Source organism: Dermacentor andersoni, chromosome 1, assembly GCF_023375885.2.
Source record: "Dermacentor andersoni chromosome 1, qqDerAnde1_hic_scaffold, whole genome shotgun sequence".
In the NCBI taxonomy this organism is placed as follows: domain Eukaryota; kingdom Metazoa; phylum Arthropoda; class Arachnida; order Ixodida; family Ixodidae; genus Dermacentor; species Dermacentor andersoni.
In genome coordinates this window covers 269,352,964-269,380,676 of record NC_092814.1, presented here as the reverse complement: position 1 = coordinate 269,380,676, position 27,713 = coordinate 269,352,964, and the positions used below count along the sequence as shown (strand labels likewise).

The 27,713-nt window shown below is 44.7% G+C and overlaps 1 protein-coding gene across 5 annotated transcripts in view; it reads right to left on the bottom strand.

Annotated features, from left to right (window-relative positions):
• Positions 1–27,713, bottom strand: part of Sec31 (secretory 31) — a 238,353-nt gene that overhangs the window by 182,709 nt on the left and 27,931 nt on the right. For all 5 annotated transcript variants that reach the window (XM_050195734.3, XM_050195737.3, XM_050195738.3 and 2 more), the window contains exons 7-9: positions 25,020–25,162; positions 12,210–12,321; positions 2,034–2,339 (exon numbers count right to left, since the gene is read on the bottom strand). In XM_050195734.3, the coding sequence (XP_050051691.1) occupies positions 2,034–2,339; positions 12,210–12,321; positions 25,020–25,162 (561 nt within the window). The remainder of the gene's footprint in view (positions 1–2,033; positions 2,340–12,209; positions 12,322–25,019; positions 25,163–27,713) is intronic.

Sequence of the window (27,713 nt, the reverse complement as noted above, 5' to 3'; positions counted from 1 at the left end):
TTTGCATCGCACACAGCGTTCAGTCACTTTGGTGCTGACGGCACGTGCATTTGGATCCGTGCTGCAGGCCATGTATGTGATTGTGTGTTATTCAGAGTGCTTCGTTAGGTGTGCCTCGCATGTGCTTTTGTGGTGAACAGCGATAAATGGGTCCATCAGTCTACAGGCGAAAGTGTCTGACTTTGGAGCAGAAAGTTCTGACAAAAGAAACTGAAAAAAGGCAACCAGCAGAAAACTGACATCGCGAAAGGAATTCGGCATACCACCATCTATTTTATCAACTGTATTGAAAAACAAGGAAGCTGTGATGGATGGCTTTGAAAAGAGATTTTCAGCAAAGAGAAAGGATAATCGCAATTCGAAATACCCCGAAGTGGAAGGTGCACTTCTACAGTGGCTGAAGAATGGCAAGAGTGCAAATTTCCCCGTACATGGAACTGAACTTACTGCAAAAGCCGAAGCTCTTGTCCTCCAAATGGGCGATAAAGATTTCAAGTGCAGCAATGACTGGCTTGAGCAGTTGAAGAAATGACACGGTGCGACATCCTAGTCAATCGTTGATGAAAGCGCAGCCGTGAATCGTTACACTGTAGACGTATGGCGCCAACATCGGCTCCAAGCTCTACATAAAAAGTATGAAGACAAAGACATCTACAACCTAGATGAGGCTGCATTTTTCTACATGATGCTACCAAATCACACGTTCACTACCGCTGGCGTATCCTCATCTGAAGGAAAACAGAACAAGGAGTGTGTCACGGTTCAGTTTGGTACCAATGTAACAGGCAAGGACAAGCTTCCCTTGTTGTTACAGGGGAAGGCAGAGAAGCCTCAGTGCTTTCGAAATGCAACTATTCCCAAGGAATGCATCTACAGAAGTGACAAGCGAGCATGCATAATTGCTGCTATTTCTGAAGACTACGTGCGCCGCCTTCTGGATAGATGGTTCAACGCAAAGAATCAGCAAGTGCTTTTCATAATTGACAATTGTTCGAGCCAGGGGATGATCAACAACCTCAAGGCGATCACTGTGGAATTTCTGCCTGCAGACACAACCGCGGTACTGCAACCGATGGATCAGGGCATCATTGAGACCACCCGGAAGCTGTACTGCAAGGCTCTTTTGCAGCGCATGCTCACAGCGTATGATGCCAGCAAGAGGTACAACATTTATTTGATTGGTGCGATCCATTTGCTGAACTCTTTATGGAAAGAACTCGCACCTTCGATGGTCGCCAACTGCTTTGTGCACACCAACTTTTCCCGTGCCGCCGTCAGCGACCCTGACGATGACCAGCCTGACAATGACGGGACTTGCAGCGATCTGTATGAAGCTGTTCGTAAAATTTCTGGCCAAGCGGTAGAAGGCGACTTCGAGACATTCATGATGGCTGACGCTGCTGCTCCTGTGGTCGCCCCCCAGCGACGGAGTGACGGATCCGGTGGACGAAGAGCCACGTGAAGTGCAGACTATGGTGCAGACGCCGGAGTACCTACTCTTGCTCCGAAATAAGGTTGAATACATGGGTGGCTACCACGGCCTCATACAATGATGCTTGGTCAAATTAGAGCAGGGGTTGCTCGCGCCCGGTAAGAACTTGAAACAGCCAAAGCTCACTGCTTTTCTTGCACCTGAACAAAAATTTGCTTCACTGAATACATTGTATTTTTACTTCCTCGCAGTTGTGGTGCAATTAAAGCTCGACTTCTTTATCTTTTCTCGAATGGTTGCTTATATAGAGTTACCGCTTATAACCCATTTTTTGACCGTCCTGCTGGTTTTGTTATAACGAGGGATTACTGTATTGTTATATATGGTATCATTATAAATGGACTGCACTGTTTCTGGGATCGTTGTAAGCGGGTGCCGACTGTACTACACTAATGAAGATCAACTGAGAAAAATTCTGTGACCTAACAAATACTCACTTTACCTTGCACCACTACATACTACACAAAGTGTAAATAACGAAATCAGTTAAGGAATCACAGCCTACTCAGATTGAACCCTTGTTGATAAATGACACACGTACCCCAAATGAAGCACCAACAGGCTTGCGAAGCCACTTCGGTGGCTTGAGAAGTGAGATAGTGACACCCCGTTGTTGCTGCTGCTGCTGCTGCTGTTGCTGGAATGCTGGTGGCAACTGAGCCAGCGTGTCAGCACCAGGAAAGGACTCCGCAAGCTTTGGGCTTGCCTGGGCCTGCTGCTGGCCTCCAAGCAGTGAGTAGATGCCCACGTGGCCGTCAAAAGATGCGCTTGAGATGACTGCTGGGTTGCGTGGGCACCAAGCTACATCAAAATGCCACTGGTTGCCAGTCGGGATTTCACACACGACCTGCAGCGCCGTAAGAAGTGCACTTAACAGGATTAAGTGGTAGCCACGAGGCTGCTAAATAAAAAGGTGGAGACCTGCCAATAAAATATTGCAATATTTTATTGGTAACCATTCCTCTTGAAGATTCAATGCTTTACAGGTGCATCACTCTAGCCATAACCTCTACTGCCCAAATGGCAGGTGAGCTATTCTTTCTAAACATGTAGTAAAATGGGACATGTAACAATGCGGTATATATGTTGCTGTGATTTTTAAACCCAATTAAATATTCAAGGTTCCTGTTAAAGATGAAACATTTGAAAAGTTCAGAATTTATGCACCATCTTATGTGCATAAGAGTTAACTTAGGCTTGCACATTCTCGTGTCAGGAACCTTGTTTTTTCAGGGGAAGCAGCTTTCATAAATTGCCCTCAACATATCAAAAATTAGTTCATAGCATTCATTGACTGTCAAAAACAGAAAATGCAGGCCCAATCAGTGGTACATACAGATTTATCAAGCCAGCTGGTATCACATCAGTTATATTGTGTAAATATGCGGGAGGACTCGGCAAGTGACAATGATTGAGTGTAGAGATACAATCTGCAACGAACGCCCTTCATTAATTAATTAGTGTTGCTTTTATAATTAAAAAATTAGTTTTTTTCACACATCGCATGTATGAGACGCACCTTGAAAAGTGACCCTCAAATATGGCAAAGAAAGTGCGGCCCTTACCCGCGTGTATATGATACATGAGTAACAATAGGCTGTCTTATTCCTATAAAGTTGGATTCACACAACAGACCTTATTTATATTATTGTGCCCATGAATGAGTGCGACATATCTCAGTCACAGTGAACCAGACCATGCAGAACAGCGATGCAGACTAGCTCTTTGCAGTGCAATTCGGTGCAGCTCAGTGACATCTGCACACTGAAACAGCTATACAGTCGACTCTCGTTACAACGGACCCTGATAATTCAACAAAATATGTCCATTCTATTCAAAGTCCATAATATCCGAAATGCCTCACTTCCAAAACTTTCGTCACCCCCCCCCCCCCACCCAATGTCTAATAACTTTATTACAAAGAGTGAATTACGAACGTCCAAAGTAAAAAACAAAAAGAAAGTCGCAGTTTTACCCGAAAGGTGAAGCATCGATTGCGATAGCAAATTAAGCAAGATAAGCCCAGCAGCAGCAGCGAGCGAATTGCCCTTCGTGCTGTCCCTTGCTTCGATGCGTACTAAACGTCCAAAGCACAGCGCATATGAAGCTACTGGCAGTGGGTGCACTTTGTTCACATCGCAGGTGACTTTCAATATGCAGCGCACGCGCAGGTGTGCACTATGTCCACATTGCAGATCGCTTTCAAGATACAGCGGCCGCATCATAAGCAGCAACCCCTCTCCCTCTCACCTCCTCCCTCCCGGCCTTGCGTGCTAAAGACGCCGCGTTTCTGCCCTGCCTTCCTCCCTCACACGCACAATATTGAGCCGCGATCATCGGCTGACCCTCACAAGACAGTTGTCAGCACGTGTCGACACGGCAAAAGTATGTTTTATACGCCCAATTTTTTTTAAAATTGCCGCTAATTTCGTCCATTCTAGCACAGTCCATTGTAGCGTGGTCCGTTAAAAGCGAACATCGTTGCATTAGTAAAATAAACAGAATAAACTAAACCTGAAATACGGTCTGTTAAATCCGAAAGTCTGTTGTACACGGGTCCGTTGTAATGAGCGTAGACGTATTATGCACAGTGTAAATCAAGCTTAAGCAGCAAGAGCAACATAGAATAGACAGCAAATTTGCATGGTGGTTACTCACGTAGCTGGCTCAGACCAATCAGGCAAGCCAACATGATCAAACAGGGGTCAGAGTTTAGGCAACCAGACATGGTCTCAAAAACACCACGGACACAACAAAACTAACCACTACTAATGAATTGTTTCCCCCTAACGGAAAGTACAGCCGAGCATGGAAGAGTTCCAATAAAACTACCATAATGGGCAATATTAAAAAGAAAAAGGGGTCAACAGTTTAAAAAAAATTCCAGGGATTTACATGCGAAAACCACTATACAATTGTGAGGCACATGTCTGTGAATAGAGACTGTTTTTATAGGCAATTATTTACACAAGCTATTACGTGCGATTGTTTTTTTTTGTTTTGTTTTTCTTGAGTGTTGCAATTGGGGGGTGCGGCTTATATGCAAAAACATATGTATGTGTTTTCGTTCATTTCGAATACAGTAAGCTCTCATTATAACGAAGTGAATGGGATGGCAAAAAAATTCGATATGAGCAGTAGTAATTCCATAAAAGCTAAAAAGGTGAAGCTAAAATAGCAAAACTCAGCAGAAGCCCAATAGAGGTGTGACGTGGTGCACTTTTGATCGCGACTGAGCAAGACTGGGATCAAATTTCTTGGTTGCGTTGTGCAAGCTGCAGGAGGGAGCCACTAGGGCAGTCTTGGTTTGGGTGACTTTGGGCATACTGGGCACGTGGAAGGCAGTGCAGAGTAACATTTGTGTGTTCTATTTCGCACTACTTCCATGGCTCCACAGCACCATGGTGGCACCACCGCTCGCCACAGATAACGCGTGGGTACAGCATGGAGGGAAAGGGTGTTCCAATGGGGAGGGTTGCTCGCTTGGAGTGTATAAGTTCCCTGAATAAAACTAAAGGCAGCTACCTTCTTTTTTATTGGTGCCAGAGCTAGCGAGCGAGGACAGGTGAGGAGGTCTGGGGCTTATTCGTGTCTCCCTGCTGGTGGATCGAAGTCACGTGGCTATGCTCCTGCCATTTAAACAAGCATGTGAGCATGCAAGCACTGCCGGCCACTCTTTCTTTTCCTGCTTTTCTTGTTCCTACTTGCACCGGCACCATGACAGTTGCTTTTGATCGCGGTGCGCAGTTCCGCAATTGCAACGATCAACAAATTGAGAGGGTGAGCACTAGCCCCTTGACAGTTCACTCTAAGCAGAGCAGCTTATTGGTATGCTCTGAGTAATCTGGTTTAAAATGCATGCGTTTGGGAGGAATTTCGAATAAAGCGTGGCACTATTTGTTTTGTACTAGATTCATGTAAAGTGGCTTCATTATAACGATGGTTTACTGTACTTTGAAAGCTTTGAATACTGAAATTCGAGCTGAAGCAAATATCAAATAGCACAACATTCGATTGAATATGAGAAAATAATGAATATTCGCAAAAGCCTACTTGATACAATATTGGCACCACCTGCCACAGCCATTTGAACTAGAGAAAGCTTTTTTTTTTTTTTCTCGCTCTGCCATTGCACCAGATGGCAAGCATTTTGATTTAATCGTGAAGGTATACGCAGATAATAATTGGCGCACAAAACTGCATTTTCTAACTTTATGTAATAATGCACGACAACATATGCTCCAAAAAGCCCCGAGTTTACGAACAAACGCCTTAGTTGTTCCTAATGCTCCCTTTGTGCTTTTAATGAAGCATGCTTCATAATATGCAGTCTAATGACAGACATTTACTGTGAACACCATCATCTGAAAACTGATATTATTAGTGAGATGGCTGTATATTATTCAAATTATTAAAAAGATATTCTATATTTGATCTGCTTCTGGCACTATTTGTTTTGTACTAGATTCGGTTCACTTCTAAAACTATTCAATTCACATTTGATTCAATTCGATTGATATTTGATATTCAAAACCTATTTGCGCACCGAAGTCAAACAATACTTCAGTATTCAGAAAAATGACCCCTGACTTCCATTGTGGCCTCTGGAGTTATTTTGGTTAAGGGGAAACGTGGCAATGAAAACTTTTTTTTTTTTAATTATGGGAACAAATTGATGAAATTTGGCATGCAGGTGTGACTTGTTATGCTGATATCATAACTGAAATCCGTTTTGTGCTATCTATTATAGTTTTCGAGTCAAAACACTTGACAGCCTCTAATGGTCATCCCCAAATTAATTAATTACACATAAGTTCACGATTTTCACATCATGTTCACAAAGGCCCATTCTGTGCAATAAAGCTATTGGTTTATTATTCTTTTTTAATGCAGAAATGAGCATAAATTTTTTTTAACTTTCCTATGCATATTGCCTTATTAACAACTTTTGCAAAAAACACATAAATTTATTTTATGAAGTGCAGATAAAAATGGACAGCTTTATTGCACTCATCAATGTTTCAGGATCTAAGTGCAAAAGACAATGATATTGTGTTCATTCGTTGTGAAATGGCTCTAGGATGACTGAAAGCAACTACACAAAAAATAAAAGCTGAGGAAACGGAGCTCAATGTTTTATTTGTTATAAGCATTTAAATCTTTACTTTGCGCACCTAAAACCTGCCTGGGGTGTACAGTAAAAGCTCGTTAATTCGGACTTCTAGGGACCGTAAATTATGTCCGAATTAACCGAATGTCCGAATTATCGAGCGGACAACAAAAACAATAAATGCACGACTTTCATCAACAAACCTTTAATGCGCAAAGTAATCGAGGATGCTCGTCTGCTTTCGAGCAGAAACCCGCGCGGATACTATTTTACGAAGTCCTTCCAGGTGCTTAGCAGCTCGCATGCTGTCTGCAGTGTCCCAACAAAATTCTTCCAACACAGCTAGGGCCTCCGCGGCTCCTCTTCCTCCTCAGAATCTTCGCCGTGCAGCACGTCCCTGACAATTTCTTCTTCGGTGAGCGAGCCGGCTGTAACAATGCCGTCATCAATGCTGACGTAATCAGCGAGTGTCACCGCATCCGGCAGAACACCTCCAAAATCCTCGCAGTCATCTCCATTGTCATCTAGCGACACTTCAACCACTGCATCATCGCCAGGCTCACGCACAACGAAGCCACAGTGTCTAAAACAGTTGGCAACGACGTGCGCGGGCGTGTTGTGCCAAACGTAGGCAAGAATGTTGACCCCGCTCAAAAGATTCACGTCGTACTGCTTGCCGACTTCATGGCACAGGAGCATCCGTTCGAGCACGCGCCTGCGGTATTTGGTCTTGACATATTGAATTATGCCTTGGTCCATCGGTTGGAGGGCCGATGTTGTGTTCGGCGGCAAGAAAACAACTTCTATGTTGTCCAGTCCGGTGACACTGTTATGTGCACTACAATTGTCCAGCACCATTAACACCTTGCGGTTCTTTGCGGAAAACTGTCGATCTAACTTCTGCATCCAGCCATGAAAAATTTCCGACGTCATCCAGGCCTTTTTATTCGCTCGGTATTCCACCGGAAGAGCAGGCATGTTCTTAAAGCACCGTGGCTTTTGTGCCTTTCCAATGACGACAAGCGGCAAGCGCTCTGTTCCTGTCATGTTGGCGGCTAAAAGAATGGTGACGTGTTCCTTGGATCTTTTGCCACCAATGCACGGATCTCCTTTCATGGTCACAGTCTTGTCTGGCAAAGCCTTAAAGAAAAGTGCTGTTTCATCAGCATTAAATATGTCATTTGGATCGTAGGCGGCGATGTGTTCGAGCAGCTGAGCGTTCTTCCAGTTGTTGGCAACGTCTTCGTTGACAGCGCCTCTTTCGCCGCACACAGTCTTAAAAGCGAGGCCATGTCGCTCTCTGAAGCGCGCACACCACCCTTCCGATGCCTTGAATGCATCGATATGCATCATCAGTGCAAACCTCTCGGCTTGCGCCATGATGAGGGGTCCACTCAATGGCAGATTTGCATTACGCGAGTCGACCACCCACCGAAGCAAAGCCTCTTCCAAATCTGGATGTGCTGCTGTTCGCAGACGCTTTCGTGACGCTCGAAACTTCTCACTTTCGAATGCCTGAAGAATCTGTTCATTTTTCACATACGTGCTCAAGGTACTTCTTTTCACGTCGTACTTCTTCATGGCTTCTTGTCGAGAGAGTCCGTCCTTCAGGGCGCGCAAAATTTCCACCTTGGTAGCCAAGTCCTTCGCCTCGTATTTCGGCCGCTTCGCCGGCGTTGCCATCGGCGGAGAATGCAGTGACACGGGCGCACAACAGAAAAGCACCAATAAAGTTCAATAACTGAGCTGCGCTAAATCCAGCGGTCCTCGGCAAAACAGCGTGCAAGGATGTAGCGCACCAACAGCAACAAAGCGACAAAATGGCCCCGTCGATAACGCCGACCATGGAGGAAGGAAACTAAGGAGAGGCCCTACCCCCTCCGCGTGCTAGGAGAAAAGTGTGGAGGAAATGACGTAGTAGGTTCTCCTTTGTTTTGCTGTTTTTTTTATTTCTTTGCTGTAGTGGCCCCGCCTTTCGAGCCACAATGGCGGCTTTGTTATTGTTCTCTGCACTCACACGTGTAGCTCCGTAGGTTTCGTACCATGGTAAAGGCACCGTGCAGGCAGGTTTGCGTTGGTCTCCGTGTTTTGTTGCGCTGCGTTATCTGGACCGTGCTCTACCGGATGTTGCTGTGGCCAGGTGGGACAGGAGGAACTAAAGTTCGTGAAATGAACGCGCACGCAATGCTGTACGCAATGTACCGCGCCACGACAATGGCTACGGACGAAGGAATATTCGCGGGAAATGTTGCCCTCCTTCGCGGAATCATGCTAACGTGCTAACGATTGCTTAGTATTGCTGCGGAGCTCACGGGTCCGAGCAGCACGGTTGCGCGCAGCGCGGCATAGTTTCGCGAGAAATGTAAACAAGAGAGGAGAGCTTGGCCGATAGGCGGAGCAACGCCATGTGCAACGCCAACTTCCCGCTTCACTTTAGCTTCACAAAGAGTGACGTCAGGGCCTCTCCTTAGTTTCCTTCCTCCGCGACGCCGACACATGCAAAAACAAGGAAAAGCACCCATCCAGCTACAAATCGAGCCAATTGGATTGGATTGGATTGGCCAAGTTTCAGCCACTTGATGTCAATCAATGGCGATGCTGCGTTTGGGCAACGAGGCGTTGGCTTGGGTATCACTTTTGTGCCGTGTTTGCCGTATTTCCGTTTTTGAGCCTCGGTGGCTGCCCGAAATTGTCCGAATTATCCGAGGTGGGCTGGAATCAGTCCGAATTAACGTGAGTTTCGTCCCATAGACTCCTATATATAATTGTAGGGACCAGGCGCGAAGGTCGAATTATCGAATTTTCCGAATTAACGGAAGTCGAATTAACGAGCTTTCACTGTAGTCGTTTGACTGTGCGGACATATCTTATTTACATTTTGATGTAGTTTTTCACTTCTCTGCAGCAGTTTCGTGCACCTTAGTAGCCTTTTTAATGTGCCGTGCATCCATGCGTCGTGCAGAGGTGGATGACAGCGCATTCAAAATGTCCGTCCACTCTTGTCTCGTCTCGTTGCGCAACCTCTTCATTAGTGAGAGTTGGAGTTGAAATTCTCAGCTGAATATTTGATATGAAAACTTCTCCTCTCGCCGATGTCATGTTGCCGTCACGACCATACGCAGACGCACCGTCACCATAGCCCACGGTCGCATCACCCACATGCGCCGATCGTGCCTCGTCGACACGGTCGGCTGCATCTGCTTCTATGAGTAGTTTTCTCCCTCCGTTCCACGGCTTTCGTGGACTTCCATACAGATGGCCGTTCGGAACTTCCTTCCTTTGAGGCTCATCACAGAACATGTGCATTAAGCTACCACGATCATCAATTACATTGATCACAATACACCATTCACTGCTGCGCAAATGCGCATGAGAGAGGTTCATCAGCAATTCAAATCTACAACAGCTAATAGGAGCACGCCGTGTGGCCCACGTGACTACTGCGCAGAATCGCAATGCCGCTTTTGTCTTCTTTTTGTTCGCGTTTGCTGGTTTATTTTTCGGTGAATGAACACGTCGCTGCGGCTATCTTGAGCTCCGATCTCTCCTCTTTACGATGATACCAAGCTAGCAGCCTTGCGTCAACGGATAGCTGAGCGATGAACGGTGCGACGGTGCCTTCCGAAGCCAGATTTTTTTGCAGTTTGTGATGACAGCACTCCAGGAAAGTGCCGTTTTTTCTATTTCTACCGCATATTTCGTTTTTTCACCATGAGGTAAATAAAGGTCCATGGATCGCAAGAAAAATTAATCAGAAAATCAAAAATTTGGCCATTGGACCACTTCAATTGCCACGCCCCCCCTTTTACATTCTCATTCGCCGCTTTTCCCTTGACTGTTATTAGTTACCCTGCTTTTTCCCTGCTAAATTTCTCCTTTCCTCTTTTCAAATCAAAACCAATCCTAGGCTTCACTGTCCTGTAATCACTGAACTTCTCAACATCCCAACATTCTGTACAATGCTTGGATTGGTATGCAGTCTAGCGTGTATTTAATTTTTTGTTTTCCCATTTGGACATTTCCACACTACTTGCAATGATACACAACTAATTCTTTCCATGGAATCTAACAATGGAATCTAATTAACTGTGCCCTTTTTTGGCATGATTAGCAGCATCGATGTGGCAGTGATGTGGAAGAAGCGATTTGGAAGAAGACGACGAATACGTGAGCAGTGGCATGAGCATGCCGATTTTCTGTACCTCACAACGCGACCTTGAAACTGAGACCTAAGGCTTTCGCCTTAAAGCTGGAAGGGTCAGCGCTCGCTAGTGTGCACCAAGCGCTGGGGTGGAGAAGCAGCAGATGACACGGGGCACACACCGCCCTTATGAATCTATGCATCTGTGCGCCTGCTACACGTTTCCAAATCTCGCCAGCAGTTAGCGCCCTGCAGATTGCTGGCCACGTACTCGAATGTTCCCTCTAAGAGTGGACCCTACTGTACACCCGTAAGCAAAATTAAACGGACCAGGGATTGCGCGATAAAACTAACTGTCTGTGAATGCAACCTGAAATTAAAGACTGCAGTCAAAACTTGGAATTACGAATTTTCTAGTGCACTCGTGAGTTTCTGTTTATGCGCATTAATTACGAAGAAATTCAGTTTTTTCGGCGACCCTGTGGTCCATATACTTTTGTACACGGGTGTACAAAATGCAGGTAAAGAATATCCCTAGTATGTACTATGAGAAACAGTGAGCCACTGTGGGCAAGCTGCTACTATGGACTGCTTATGCAACAACGGGGACAGAGTACAAATACATTCAGCTCAACATGATATGGTAGTGGCACTTTGCTTCTTAAGATAAACAATCAGAAAAACAATCACAAGAGTCATGAATCAAAGCAAGTAAACATATCTCCTTTCATTGATTACACATCTTAATAATTATACTCTACTTTCTGAATATGGTATTCAAGTAAGTGTAAGCAGACTGATTATATCCCTGGTGGTGATTATATCGCTAATAACAGTCTAGCAATGTAAATATTTCAGTAATTATTGTTGTATGGAATTAAAAGTGAGCTTTGCTTTCTTTTTTGCATATTCTCAATACATCAATTTTGGGTTCCTTGCAAACTTTTAAAAGCGATGTCTCAGCCATCAAGGCACCTAGAAGCATAATTTTTCGTAGAGCATGTAGCTAAATGCATAATGCACACAATAGTAGGAGGAGATTTTCAAATTTCAGTTTTAAATAATTATACGATGAATAAGTCATATTTTCAACACAACACTTTGATGTGCTGCATAATTGTGAACACATGTCACACCAAAAAGTATCTCTACCACTGTGAATCTTGTGCATCCTGGTATCTAGCTATGTGCCTAAACCAATATTTAGGGGAGTAGTTCTTGCTCCACTGTTCCCAGAAAAAGCAGTCATAAATTTTGATTTGCTTTAGAACTATTACACAATTAGAAAATGATTGCACATTTAAAATCGGCACAAAAAATCTGAACAAGATAGTGCAGTTTCAATAAATTTCGTAAAAGATGCTTTAAAAAAGGCATCAATACCCATGCTCTCTAAAGCAAACACCTTTCAGGGCCTCTCTATGAGCATCGTTTTAAATAAACCACTTTTCATTAAAACAACTCACCTCACCACCCTGTACATTAGAATTTGGGTTCCAGCAAAGTATCCTGTTGTCCTTGCCGCATGACAACAGGAGGTCCGGGTCTTGTGGGCACCAAGCAATAGACAGAACACCCCTGCAAGTAAGAGCGGTCAAGTTGCAACACAAAACTAGAAAGCTTGTCAAACTAATGCCAGCTTTCAATCACTTGCTCACATTCTAAGCTCAAGAATGTATAAAATTCCCTCATTGTGCCTTGTCATTCGGTAAAGGCCCTGGTTTCACAGAACTTTAAAATGATGCCTTTGTATGTCATACATCTGTTTCAAAGAACCTTTGATTGCAATTATTTAATTTATAAAAGGGTGTATGAATAAACTCCGTTAACCCCTTAACTAGCACAACAAATTTCGAAAAAAAATTTTAAAGTGAATTTATTTTAAGCTGCATATTTTGCACCAATTTTTTCTAAAAAAAATGGGGCACCAGGAATGCCTATAAGGCTGGAGAGCTGGTATGGTCGCACTGCTGCGCTAGAGCAACCAGCGCCACCAATAGCAGCCGCAAGCGTAATCACGTCATGAATTGTAGCAAGCACTCTCCCCACTTCTGCCGCGCACAACGCCGGTCTACGGGAGCAATGGCCGCGCGAAACCAGCAGTGCATTTTATTTTGTGGATTTCACAGAACTGAAATAGTAGAACAGTATTTCAAAAGAAGCAGCCTGCTCCGTGTCAATGATCTTTATGCCAGCAATCATGTTTATGGCATTTGAGAAGAAATTATGAGTGCAGCAGACCCCTCCGATGTTGGTGGCAGATGTGTCGCGCAAATGAAAAGCGTTGACTACGACGTGCAGCTTCAGTTAAGCATAATGATCATTATGTTGTTCGCTCTCTCTCATTTTTCCTTTATTACCCAGTTGTCTTCACACCCAAGGCACATTGTGAGAGCGAGCTGCACATGTAAGGCTGGATACCGAGGATGGTGTAAACACGCCGCGGCCCTGGCTGTGTTTGTCAAGAAGTCTGAGCATACGTCCTGCACAGACCTCTCGTGAGCCTGGACACGACAATTTCCAATGATAGCAAAAAAACACACACTAAAAAAAATGAAGAATGTCTTTGTTTACTTTGCCTGTCACCGGGCCTGGATCCAGCACTCCCATCACTCCTTCTCGGAAGACTTCCCAAGAAATCCATAAAATTTTATCTTTGGGAGCTTACCGACGGTGTTCCTGCAGCTGTTGTGGCAGCCGTACACGCAACAGTACACAGTTTCACTCTTTCTCGGCTGCGATTCTGTGTCATTCTTTCGAGGTGCCATGCTTTTACCTGGGCACGCTAGCGCTTGGCTCAGCAACAACTGATTAGTAGCGCTTTGTGCTGCAGTAACGGCGCCACTTGTTCAGCTTAAAGCTACAGCACAGGAGCTCTATTGCATCTTTACTGGTCTTGTTCAAAAATAAAAACAGCAGAAGTCCCTGTGTATTATTTATATCTCACAATCACAAGAAACTACACATATACAGATGTGCGAAAATTGCAGAAAGCTCACGACTTAACTTGTCATCAACACCAGCAGACGCTTGTTGTGATCCCCAGATTACAAGATGTCTAGCCTTCAAAATTTGCTATGGAGAACCTTGATGCAGGGATGTAAGCAACCATAGAAGCTTTAGAGCAGCTCTGGAAGCAGCAATTTGGCACTTTGGAATAGGTTTGGAGCACGAATTGTATGTTTTGGAGCAGTTTGGTAAAAGTCAATGAGATAAATACAGGCATATGAAGAAAACATGTTCCTTAGACTTTGCAGAACACTATTACGTTACGGCAGATCAGTTCTGCGGAAGCCCGCAAGGTGAGCCAAATTTATGACAGGGAAAAATTGTCATCCACCCCACTGTAACATGAAGCTACAAAGGAAGCCCATATACGTTTCTCAGAAACCGACATTAAATTACATATCGGATGTTCCAACTAAAAGTGGCCAAGAAAAAACCTGCACAGCACATGAACAGCACCCACTCTATGCTGATAGGCTTGTTTTAAAGCTAATCGAGCTGTTTTTCATTGTGAACAAGCAACTAATATTTTACTTTAATGAACCAACATTTATTACCTTACTTATTCAATAAGGTGCCAATGCAAGAGTTGTGGAATACACCGAGAAACGACCGATAACAGCGTATATAGCAACCTACGTCTTGTGTGGTCCTTTCTGCTGACAAAAAAAAAAAAGAAAAAGCTAAAGAGCCTGCAAATTTTTTTTAAAGGGGCCCTGAACCACTTTTTATCAAAGAGGAGAAATGCATTTGAAGTTAAACTAGGCTATTTCAGAAATACTTTGCTGCAAAAAGTACTCCAACGCATTCAGCAGAAGCAGAGTTATTGGCAATCAAACACCTTCTTCGCCATGCGCCAGTTCCTTCTTCAATGCCATGCACTGTGAACGCTTATAAATTTCACCATGGTGCGCAGTTCAAGTTTGCTTTTGGATGTTAATGTAGATGCCACTACTTCCGATTTTGGCACCTACGACGCGGCAAACATAAGCCAAATGCAGCTGTCCTCAGCGAGCCGCAGTGCACTTAGCCCGTGGACTCATGGTGGCACACCGAGGAAGCCACGGTGTCTACACTACGTAGAACACCACAGCTACATGCAACTATAGTGCATATGTGCAGTGTTTGCTTTGTGCATGACAGGGCTTGGGTGCCTGCTACGTGGTGCGGACCAGCTTTGTCCTTCACCAGCTTGACCGATGGATAGTACCCACATACAACCTGCACATTTATGAAGCACTATCAATTAGTCTGCCAAGGCGCTAACCAGGAATGAGCACACGCTTGCAAGCATGTGCTCACTCCTGGTTAGATGCCTTAAATTTTGCACAGTTCGAGGCTAGTTGAGCGTTCAAAACTACAGGTAAACCTTGATATAACGAAGTCAGTAAAATCGGCAATTTGCTTTTTTATATCGAAATTTCATTCTATTGAAGTTTCATCTTTTATGCAAATAAGTACAGTTGGATCGATTTTTCTTATATGGAAAGGGGCCACAGAATTTTATAAATTATCAGGGAATCGAAAAAAGATAATTTGAATGAGAAAACAATTCATTTTGATAAATTTGGGAGTCGGTGACAAATGATATGGTTTCATGCCACGTACGTCGACGATATCTTCTCAGCAGTAAGAATTAAGCAAAGCCAGCCACGCTTGCAGCTGCACTCTGCCCCTGCGGCTGATAGTGTCACCCGCACTTAGACGGCACTATCAGAAAAAGCGTCCAGAGCGGGGAGCGAACGCTTTGTCTGCCTCTCACTCCAATGGGTCTCCGAAACTCGAGACATGCCACATGGTGCCACGCAATCTCGGCACACCTACTCTTTGCATACGCAACAGATTACCTCTAAAGCAAGGTGTGTGGTTGCATATGCGCTCAGCCGTGCCTACAGCTATGCGCAGCCACATCCGAGACACACGCCAACTTACCCCCCACTCCGCTCCCGCCCCCTCGTGTGCGCTTGATAGCGTCACAGGGAGCTCGCTCCCCTCCCCCTCTTTCCCTTTGCTCACGCGGCAAGGAGGCACTCATGAAGCCACCATCTTTCTTCTCTCACTACCGCACACTTTCACTCCCACCTAAAGTACAGTGCGGGGGGGGGGAATAGGTTGTCGTGCCGTGCGCGATTTGAGAGGTGCGTTTGCAAACAGCCACTTGTAATTCAATCATTTGACCAACTGCACCTGTGGAAGTTTCGATTTATTGTCTCGGCATCCCTTCGCAGCGACAGTGAAATTTTGTTATACTCAAATGGTATACAAAAACACTGCATCATATTGAGGTTCTAAATACATGGCGTTCTATGAAAAAGAAGTTATGAAAAGTTATATACTTCATTATATTGAGAATTACATTATGTCGAAGTTCATTATATTGAAGTTTAACTGTAGTACAAATTGGTGAGACCCGCCAGCTACGACACCAATAAGCAAGATATCACCGAGCGTACGTTAGCAGACGATAGTCAGCTTCTTCCAGAAGTACGTAATTGTTCTTGAAATTCGAAAGTACTTTTCGCTTAATTCAGCCTGTTTATTGAACTTCATCAATAAATATAGACAGTAACAGTAAGAAGCGCACTGATTTAAACACCCTTCTTGATTGACGTCAGCTATTGGCTAATAGCAGCCGAGTATGGGAGTCTACTTTATTACGAAATAAAGCATCCAGAAGAGAGTGAGGAGCAGGCTTCTGTTGAAAAGAGACCATTTTAGAGAAAGCCGATTTTGTGCTCCACGTGCAAGTTCCATGCGCTGCGCCCGACAGCAAAACTTGGCTGAGATGTTCACAGCAGCGCGTGCTATGCGCAGAGTGTTTTTTCACCAAGCCTAAGGGGTGGCTCAAGACCACTTAAAGTCCACGTGACGACATGTCCCCCCACCCATAAGTTATCTCAGATATAAACGTCGTCATCAGTGCATTGTGTATATTGCGAACATGCAAACCTCACCCATGGTCTTGTAATAGTTCACTTTCCAAACCGTTACAAGATCTTGCTACTTGACATTTGATAGGGACCGAAGATGCGTGCCAAAAACTGACGCAGCGAGAAAGAAGCCCGGCCGCTCATTTCCAGTACCCCTATTTGACGAGGTTTGCGTATGCAATCTCTGGTGCGCAGAAGCATTGCCACGGTCATAGCGTTTTTTATTTATTTCACGGGCTTTCTTTTTAGTCAAAGTCTTCCTGAATCCTACGTACTAAATGCTGTTATCGGTCATTTGGCAACGACATCCACAATGTTTTTCATTGACATCTCATCGATTAGGTAAATTTATAAATTTAGCTAATTAAGCATATTCGTGCACAATGAACGATAAATATTCACAGTGGCCGCCATGGACAACACCCATCAAGGTACAGTGAAAGCAGTTCATGTAGTCCTCTCAGGTAATTCTTAATTCTTGGCAACCTTCAGTCAAAATGGCAGAATACCGCAGAATAAAAGAGAAGTAACATATTGGTCATGCACGTTTGCAAATATTTCATATCGCTTGCTGAGAAAAAGTGCAAAGATATTTTTGAAAACAGCAAAGGGATAGAAATGTTCACTGGCTTTCCATTTGCAGTCTGCGTCGTCAACCAAAACTTTGAATAAGATCGACTATTTGAGCTTACTCACGGTTCTGCCACAGGCTCCATAAAGCCAATGTAAAATGGCAGCCGATATTTCAAGCACCAAGCGATGGTTTATTAAAATTTTCGGAGTTGATCAGTACAAGTCGCGTCGTGAACATCGTTGCCGCGAATACAACTTCGGAGGTTTGCAGTTTCACAAAACGTTTAAATACGATCACAATTTGGCCACTAAGGTTGAGTAAATATGATATCCTTGGCTTGCGTCCTGTGGTGGCAAGAGCCTGATTTTGTGTGGTGTGGCCTGGCAGAAAATAGTGTAGCCTGTGTGCGAATTTGAGTGACGATTGCAGTTGCCATTGAATATTTGTGACCAAGAAGTTTCATGAAAGCAAGCATGCATGTCGTTTTTTGGCGTGCCGCACTATCATCCCAGTAACCAGACGTGGTGCACATGCGAAATAGATTTAGAATGTCACACGCATGGCGTTTGCCCATTCATCAATGCAAATGTACCAATAGGGCAAAATAGTGAATGCTAAAATATATAACGAAACTGATGAGCTACACGCTGAGAAAACTGTACAACCTTATTCAATCAGCGCAGCTTTTTTTCCCAAATGCCCCATGAAATGAGCGCCAGTTCAAATTATCTTTAGCTGGTCTGGTCCGTACATGCGAAAATGCGTAACACCTTCGTAAAACATTTGTAATGCATTGTATAGCACAAAACAGTTTTCCTTTTCTTGTGGCCTAGTTACAATTTTGCCATCAAAGATACCCACAGTCCAAAAGCTGCAATGGATTGCTTAGGCTTGGATCACAGGGCTACGCACTATCCAACGCATGTCTATGGCTGTGCGGTTGCCACTGAACACACACATCCAGCTAAATTTGGCAACTTCATTCGAAATTAGTTTTTTGGAGCAGGTTGGCACAGCTCAGCGGTTTGGCACAAGATGGCGCAATTGGTGCAGCACTTCCATCCCTGCTGATGTGACATCCCACTTTTTCAAATTATGTACAAAGTATTTTCTTTTATTTCAGCCATTTTGGTACAGGAAGAGTTCTCAAAACCTGCTACTAGATTGAGTCCTTGGTTCTTTCACAATGCAGTGTATTCTTCTCAACGAATAAACAATTACTTAGAGCCAAATAGAAGCTGTCCAAATCCACGACATCACAGCAAGCTGGTACAAGAACTTCAAAGCAGCCATCCGTCTTTCATTTGACTCTCATGGCTTTCCCCCTCATGACAAGTATGACAGTTTTGCAGCTGCAGAAGTCCAATTTCCTATGCAGCTGAACTAGATACAGTTAAACATCGATATAAGGAAGTTTTTACCTTTTTATAACTTTTGGTCCACAGAGCAACATGTAATTCAAGCCTAAATATAACAAAATGTGCTTATACATGATTTTAATATAATGAAACTTCACTGCCGCAACATAGAAATACCAAGGCAATAAATGGAAACTTCCACGGTCGAATATGGTCAAATAGTTGAATTACAAGTTACCAAAGCACTTCTGAAATCGCGTGCCCTGCAGACCGCAGGAGTGGAACAGCATCATGTTCCGTATAAAGTCCTAGTGCAATAAGATCCTGTCGCACCTCACGGGCACCCTGTATGCTTTGGTAGTGAGTGAATGCTTGCAAAGGCAAGCTGAGAAGGATGAGGCTCGATGGGCGCTGTCTTCCCTGAGCAAGGGGAAAGTGGGGAGGGGAGCGAGCTCACAGTAATGCAATCAAGCATGCACAAGGGGGGGTCGGGTTGGCGCACGTCTCTTTTTCTGGCGCAGCCGTGGCTGTGCATGGCTGTCAGTGAGGCTGAGCACATGCCCAGGCGCCTTGTTTTAGAGGTAATTTGCCATGTGTGCAAAGAGTCAGCGTGCCAAGATCGCGTGGCATCATGTGCACTGCGCTCCTGCGCGTTTAGAGCTAGGCGTTGAGTAATCTTGAATTTCGCAGCCGTGTTGAACCTAGATGCAGACAAAGCATTCACTCCCTGCTGCCGGCGATTGTAATGATAGCGTCGTCCCACTTCGGGCAATACTATCAACCGCAGGGTAGAGCCGACATGAAAGTGTGGCTTGCTTCGCTGCCACACTTTCATTGCTGCCACGAAGGAATGCCAAGATAATAAATGGAAACATCTGCGGACGCAGATGGTCAAGTGATTGAATTACAAGCGGCTGCTTGCAAACGCAGCTCCAAAATCGCATGCCCAAAATCGCATGCCGTGTGGCAAGAGCGACCGCCGAAGTGGAGCAGCATCATGTTCTATATAAAGTGCAAGTGCGATAAGATCCTATCGCACCCCGCACACTGTGTGCTTTAGGTGCAAAAGTGTGCGAGGGTGAGAAAAGGAAGATGGTGGTTTTACCAGTGCCACCTTCCCGTGCAAGCAAAGGGAAAGAGGGGGAAGGGAGCGAGCTCACGGTAGCGCGATCAAGCGCGCCTGAAGGGCCGGGGGGTAAGTTGGCGCGCATCAAGGCTATGGCTGCAAATGGCTGTAAGCACGACTGAGCGAATATCCAGCTGCGCACCCTTCTTTAGAGATAATCTGCCACGTATGCAAAGAGTGGGCATGCCAAGACCGCGTTATACCATGTGAGCAGTCTTCCCGCATGTTTAGTATTGGAGGTTGCGTAATCTCAAGTTTTGGTGACCCGTTAGAGCGAGAGGCAGACGAAACATTCGCTCCCAGCTGCTGGCGCTTTTCCTGATAGCATCGTTCCAGCGCGGGAGACGCTATCAGCCGTGGGGGCGGAGTGCGTGAAAAAGCGTGGCTGGCTTCGCTTAATTCATACCACTGGTGTGAAGATATCGTCGACCTACATGAAACGAAACTGTACCATTCGTTGCGGATTCCCAAATTTACCAATATGAATTGTTTTCTCATTCAGACTTCCTTTCTTCCACTGCTCGATAATTCGGAAAATTCTGCGGCCCCTTTCAGTGTGAGAAAAATTGATCGGTGACTGTACTTATTTGCGTAAATGGCCGAATTCCAATAGAACAAGATTTCTATATAACGAAACAAATTGGTGATTTTACCAACTTCGGTATACCGAGGTTTAACTGTACTGAGGTTCTAAATAGATGGTGTTCTAGGGGCAAAACTGTTGACTAGCTGTGGGTTCCGAGAAGGGTGGGGCGTTCAGCCATTGTGCACTACTTATCCTTCAGTGAAACTTTGATTCGGTCGGCATCACGCGGAGGGCAAAAAGGCGGACAATGAAGGAACCTTTCTTCTGGTGTGTTGATGCAACTCGTAGCTATCGCTGCACAGCATTGAGTTGCTGAGAGAACGCAGCAAGGAGCAGAGGGCACCTGACAGGAGAACAGCGAAGGAAAGCGAGAAACCACGGCAGCCACGTAGTCATTATCAAACACCTGTAACTTTGCTATTACAGGGGTGGGACTGCCCAGTCATTCTAGAGCAATTTTTGGAGCAAGTAATGTTGCGTTTTGGAGCAGTTTGGAGCATACAAATTTCCATTTTGGAGCAGCTTGGAGCAGACTAAATTTCATTTTGGAGCGACTTAGAGCAAGCCAATCTGAATTTTGGTGCAATAATGGAATGTGGCAGCGAAGCTCGAAACCATAACGGAACACAGAATAAACCAACATGAGCATTGTACTGCAACTGCCTTAAGCAATGTCTTAAGCTGAACTTTGAAGCAGATTACCCTGGTAATAAAACCGCCTAGTGCATGCAAATTTTGGTAATAGTGTCTGTAGATTTTTAATTTGTAGTAGTAACCACAAAAACATGCATTCTGAAATCGCAAGTTCAAAATTTCCAAAAGCAACCTAAAACATATTTTTATACATACATTTTTCTGTAATGGCTCGACAATGTGGGTGAAGTGTCTTGGAATGCACTTCACCCAGAGTTACGGTGAAGCCAAAGCTATGAACTACTGTGGTTTACTGAAAGCCATTTCTACATAATAGAAATAGTTTCACATTGCCGCAAGCCAATTAAAAAGTGGGGCGGTGGAAGCACGCTTTGTAGCTATGGCGTACTAGACTATGGCAGAGTGGTTCGCGGCGCATGTCTTCCTGTAAAGCCAAAAACATCGGTGGCACTACGATAGGCTAGATCGGGAAGAATACGCAATTCCCGTGCCGACACTCATGATGATAGCGAAAAATGTTCTCAAATTATGCAGTCCAGTCAATGTGATAACATTATATCTGGGTCACCATATGTCACTGCACACCCAGAAAGCTGCAATCAACCCTGGGTCGGTATAATGTAAAACTATTCTAATTTGTTTTTATTCCAAATGCACCATTAACGCTTCGTGATAGGTCAAAATGGCTCGGGCTTCTTCCATGTGGGCCCAAAAACAGATTGGAATAGTTTTACATACCAGACTTGAGAATAGAGACGCCTGCCCGATGAACCCACTGCAGCACGCGAGCCTCCCTAAAGCCCGGGATACATGGAGCGGACTTTCAAGACCAAGATCGCCCGGCACAAATATACGGGGCAGGATGATGCCGATGGTTCGCTAGCATCGCTTACATTCAGCAAAAGACAGGGGGACGTTGCCATGCGCTCGCCGCGCATTTGTCCGTGTTGCCAGACTCTAGGCATGTGTTTTTGGATAAGAAGAATACTAAATAGGCTTTTTATTGTGTTATTTGTTGTTAATGACTAAACAATTTGGAAAAAATGTTCGTAGAGGTGCTTACAAACGATTTCCGCACATTTCATTGAGCTGCAAGCGTTTTAGCGGGCTGGCTTTGCGCCGTCTAGCTATGTTGAACGGTGGCACCGCAGAGCACAGGTGATGCCGAAGGTTTTGTGGTTTTCCAACTGTGACTTTAGTTTACTTTGTGTAAAAGCACATTGTGGTTATTCATGTTTACTTCAGTTTCAGTTCCTGTTTTAAAGCCTCCTCCAAGAACAAGCGTTTACTACTGCAGCCGGAGAGGATAGAATTATCAATATTTGGCATGAAATGGGCCTGCCAGCGGTTCTCATTCTCGATGCCCTAGGCATTCCATGCGCCGCCTGGGCCCACACAGATGCAAACAGCCAGATGACCAGGCATAGATGGCTTCTAACTATAATCTGTCGTCGCTCTTTTCCCTCAAGGCGCTCAACCAGAAGGGACTTATGGATGTACTAGAGCAGGAGTGGTTTCTGACCGAAGCACAAAACCAAGCTTTGCGAGCACGCGTGATGACAGCGACAAAGAAAAGAAAAAACAGCTTCAGGCACCGCAAACGAGAAACCATTTCGTATCTTATAACCGAACCCATATGGGCGGCACCAACAAAAAAGACAATAAGAAAAGCAGTACAATGCACACACTATTTTGCACCATGGAACCTTCGATCGGGTTGGTAAGAAAACTGCACCGCACTTATAATTATCTGTTTCATGAGCACCATTTCCGCCGGCGATTTTTGCCGGGCAGCGTTTTTCCGATCCGACTGGGTAGCCAGTGGAAGCCAAATTTTTGGACACCGAGAGGCAAGCGTTCGCCGCCGGGCATATTTCGTCGCCTGGACGCCGGTTTTCCGCTCCATGTATCCCGGGCTTAATGCAGGATTATTTCGCATTCCACGAAATCAAAGGTTTGGCCAGCACTTCATTTCAACAATGCAATTATTGCTACACCTTTGTATGGAAGCAGACATACCATCACGAACAAATGAAATGTGAATAAGAAATCACGAAGTAAAACACCTTCCTGAAGTAATAACTCACTAACATGATCTCACACCACTAATTATTGGTTGACAAAGGTGGCATGGGGCTCACATTAAGCTTGAAGCCAAAATTATGTCGACATTACATATTGGTGAAAACAGATAGGAAAGAATGCGTTATAGTTAGCCCGAACTTGTTTAACTACCCCCCCCCCCCTATAGCCACATACTTTATCATTTTCTTTCTAGGTATGTGTTTATGAGGTGGTTTCACTATGCAGGAAATAATCACATGAAGGCACTACCAGCATAAATTCAAACGCAAACCATTCAAAGACTACAATGCATTATTTCATTTCCAGTTTAGGTGAAACTGAGAACATTTGTAACAGTGGCTTAATTCAGACTTTGAAACGTACACATGGCACTACTCCATGCTTAGAAACTAGCTACCAGTCAACGTCCAATCTTTTGGATTCTTTAGTTGCTGCAAAAACATCCAAAAAAATTAATGAATGTGCTTTACTGCTCTAAAAGCTCAAATTGTCACAGGCATGCCCGAAATAGCTCTGAAAGCCTATCAGTACACTTCTTAGACGCACCATACCTCTTACTTTGGCAGGAGATGGCGGGTGCTTGCGTGTATAATTAAGGAATACGTACCATGTCTAGTGACAATTGCTTCTTTAAACTCTTGGTATGCTTCACCGCAATACATTACCTATGCTTGACCACATACCACTTGCAGCAAAGCTGACTTTCAGGAATCGGCATTATGTAACGTGGTATGCTTTCTGCACGTCGAAGCCATCGGCCAGGATTACAAAGGTGGATTCGGCTCCATTTCTGACAGTGGCAAATTCTTTCAATGAAAATCATGGCATCTAGCAGCGAGAAGCTTGGCAGAAAATGTCTGAAGCAGCTAGGCCTAGCATTCCTGCGGGTGCCTGCCAGCGAATAGGCATCTCAGAGCGCCAGTTTGATGCTGTGGTACAGTAAAAATGGCAGTGCCTGCGATTAATGTTGTTTCAGACCTGCAGTCACGGCAAAAAAGTCAGGAAAATCAGATGGTGAAAAGACGAGAAACATTCTTAAACATTGACTCTATGGGGTACATGACAGCTCCTTGAAGGCATCCGATCATTAGGGCATGTAAAAAAAAATCAGTGATTGACTGTAATTACACATCAAAGGCATTCATTACAGCACGCGCTTCTATTCATGCCAACAGTACTACAACAAAACCAGATGCCACACTGGCAACAGGATAATGAAGCACTGGACTTGAGGTAAAAACGGTTAAAAAAGGTCCTAGTTCGCTCGCAGTGCCCTAAGTCTACTTTTCATTGTTTTGCGCCTCAGCTACGTAGCGCCGCGCCACCCACTCAACCACATTCTCCCTGGCCGTACCAACAACAGCAATGACAGCCGGGAGTGGCCAGGTGTGCGCCGGCCACTCGCCAGAGGCGCCGAAGGGTCCAGTGTTATAAGCGCAAAAATTCGAGAAACTGTGTGGGAGGCGCCGTCGTGTGATGTGCGGAATATCAGCGGTTGCACTTTTTTCGGAGAATGAATCTGCTGCCTGTTCACAGCCACTGCTGGAGCACACATGCTGAAGCCATTCTGGCGCAGCATGGCGCAATTTCGGTCAATTTTCTGTGTTTGGCACAGTTTGGCGCAGGAATTGGCGCTTGTATCAAACTGATGCAATTTGTGCAGGAGTCCCACGTCTTCTATTACAGCATCATTTCAAAAAATTCTTGCAGCTGTATGCTTATTGTAATGTGGTACACAGTCGCCACTACATAACAAATTTTCAAGTTAAGATTGGTTTGGCACCCTTTAAAATATGCAACCTCCATACTTTCTAAATGTGATCCTTTTACGGGTGAGAAGCGCGTGTTAAAGTTACTACAAATTTAAAAATGTGTGCAAGTGTACTTCCTTAAAGTTGCTCCGTTCAAGTAATGTATCAAACCAAAGCTGTCACAGAGGCAATGCTTATCCACTCACTTCTGATGGTGCTCAAGTGTCTTCAGTGGAGAGGTCGCAAATCGCAAGTCCCAAAGCTGCACCACAGGTGAATGGTCATCCTCAGAGGCCAGGCACAGCTGAGTGGCCACTTCAGGGTGCCATGCCACAGCCTTGCAATGCACCTGCATGCAAGCATTGCATTGTATAGGCAGCCTTGCAGCACAGTCGGTTCAGCTAGTCACTCAGGTAACTGCAACGAAGTTTTACTTCTGCTAAAACTGGCCATAAAAGAGCAGTACTGTACATATATACTACGGAAGAAACTTTGACAAAATTGTATAGCTAGTAACTGCCCAAGTTAACTCTTATAATAGCCTTTATATAGCACATCATGAGGACATGCTCAGAAACCACGCTTGTTCTCATCAGTATTTGTTGTGTCATTTTCAGTGAGCAGTAATGACAATTTTTTCCTTCCAGTTTTGGCATCAAAAACACTATTTTCGCTAACTTTTTGCAATGCATCCCTTTACATTTCAAGAGTAAAAGTTTCCGTGGAAGCTGTTTTATATTCACACTATCCGAGACTAATCTTTTTATGCAGTCAAAATTTCATTACAGTTGCTACAAACTACACAGTGAATTCACTAGCGATGGCAGTATACAGAGTTTTTCTGCTCAAGCCACATGTGCATCATGGTGTGTGCCATGCCATCGCAAGATGCAAGCCCCCTCACAGATGTTGGTAGCATAAAAGTAAGTAAAATAAAACAACACCCAAACAACACATGCAGCATTATGTCTGTCAGCTACTTGCCCCTAGCCTTCTCTTCCTGCATTTGTGCCCAACAGCCAATCTTTGCACTCAAAGCTGCAACGCCTGCATCCTCTCTATACAATAACAGAAAGCCTACCTACTGTCTTTAAATGAGAATAAAGAGGCTTAACTGAAGGGATCGATTTTTATTAGTCATATCATAAGAAGACGCGCCCGAAAGGAATCGTGCTTCCGAGTGGCGTAATTGCTCGCGCAAATGAAAATGACCACGGACTTGGTTGCTCACTGGATTGATAACGTTTGGCAGAAGAGACCCCGCGGCAGTTTGGGTCTGCGTGGAATGCTTGTGCTTGACACGTTCAGGTGCCACCTTGACCAGCGCATGAAGGACACGCTGGCTGCATGCAACACCGACCTTGTCGTGATACCCGGCAGCATGACATCGCAGTTCCAGCCGCTCTATGTTTGTTAGAACAAGCCAGTGAAAGATAGAATTCAAGCGCTCTACACGGAATGGCCTGTCAGTGGCTGCCACGAATTCACGCCCACCAATAAAATGAAGCATGCCTCGCTGCTGGACTTTGCTGGATGGGTGAAAGATGCATGGTGCACGATCCCGTTTGCCATGGTCAACAAGGCCTTTAATAAGTGCAGGATTTCTAATGCCATGGACAGCACCGACGATGAAATGCTTTGGTTTGATAGCGATAAGGAGCTGTCTGATAGCGACGAGTGATATCTACTGCCCCACGCGACTTGTACCGACGCAGTGAAAGTCTTGGCGGCAAGGTACGCCGCTTCCATTTGTGTTTTTATTCATCGAAACTTTTGCGTATTGGGAATAAATGTGTTTTTTCCAAATGAGAGAAAACAGTATTTCTATATGAAAGCACAAGATGTGCGATATTGTACTTTCTTTGGGGGGGGGGGGGGGGGGTCACCGAAAACAGGTGCGCGTTACAATCGAGGGTGCGTTGGAATCGAGTAAATACGGTACTTGTGCTTAATAAATGAAATAAAGAAATGATAAATTAATGGAAACGAAAGTGGATGAAAAAACAACTTGCTGCAGGTGGGGAACGATCCCACAACCTTCGCATTTCGCGTGCGATGCTCTACCGATTGAGCTACTGCGGCACCGTTTCCCCATCCACTTTCTTGGGTATTTATATTTCCTAGTAGAACCCTGGGACTGTTAGCCAGCGCCACCACTTACAGACCTTGGCAGCGGATGTGGAATATCCTTTCTCCCGCAGGCGTCACGAGAATGTGATCTTTTTGGGTGAAGGCAGCCAGTCAATAAACCCATTCATGCTACCTGAAGGCATCAATGTTGCCAGATTCGAGATCCTCGTTATGTAATAAACGAGAAGAAAGGGGGTTAGCCGAGGAACCTGATTTTTATTAGTCATATCATAAGAAGCAAACAAACACTGACACCAAGAACAACGTAGCAGAAATTACTTGTGCATAATAAATGAAATAAAGAAACGATAAATGAATGGAAATGAAAGTGGATGTAAAAACAACTTGCCGCAGGTGGGGAACATTCCTACAACCTTCGCATTTCGCGTGCAAAGCTCTACCAATTGAGCTACCACGGCGCCGTTTACCCATCCACTTTCTTGGGCATGTTTCCTAGTAGAACCCTAGGAGTGTTAGCCAGCGGCACCACTCTCATTTCCATTAATTTATTGTTTCTTTAATTTCATTTATTAAGCACAAGTGATTTCACCTATGTTGTCCTTGGTGTCAGTGTTTGTTGGCTTCTTATGATATGACCTCCTATCTTTGTCACGCATGGTGGTCAGCGCGCATAACCACCATTTATTTTCTTTTTTTTTTCCCTCTTTGCCGTAAGCGTATCTTCATTACTTTTCAGAAGATCTCACCATTATCAAACTTTGTTGCTCCTATTTCTGGGCATCAGCACCTTAGTGGCTCTGCCCTGATAC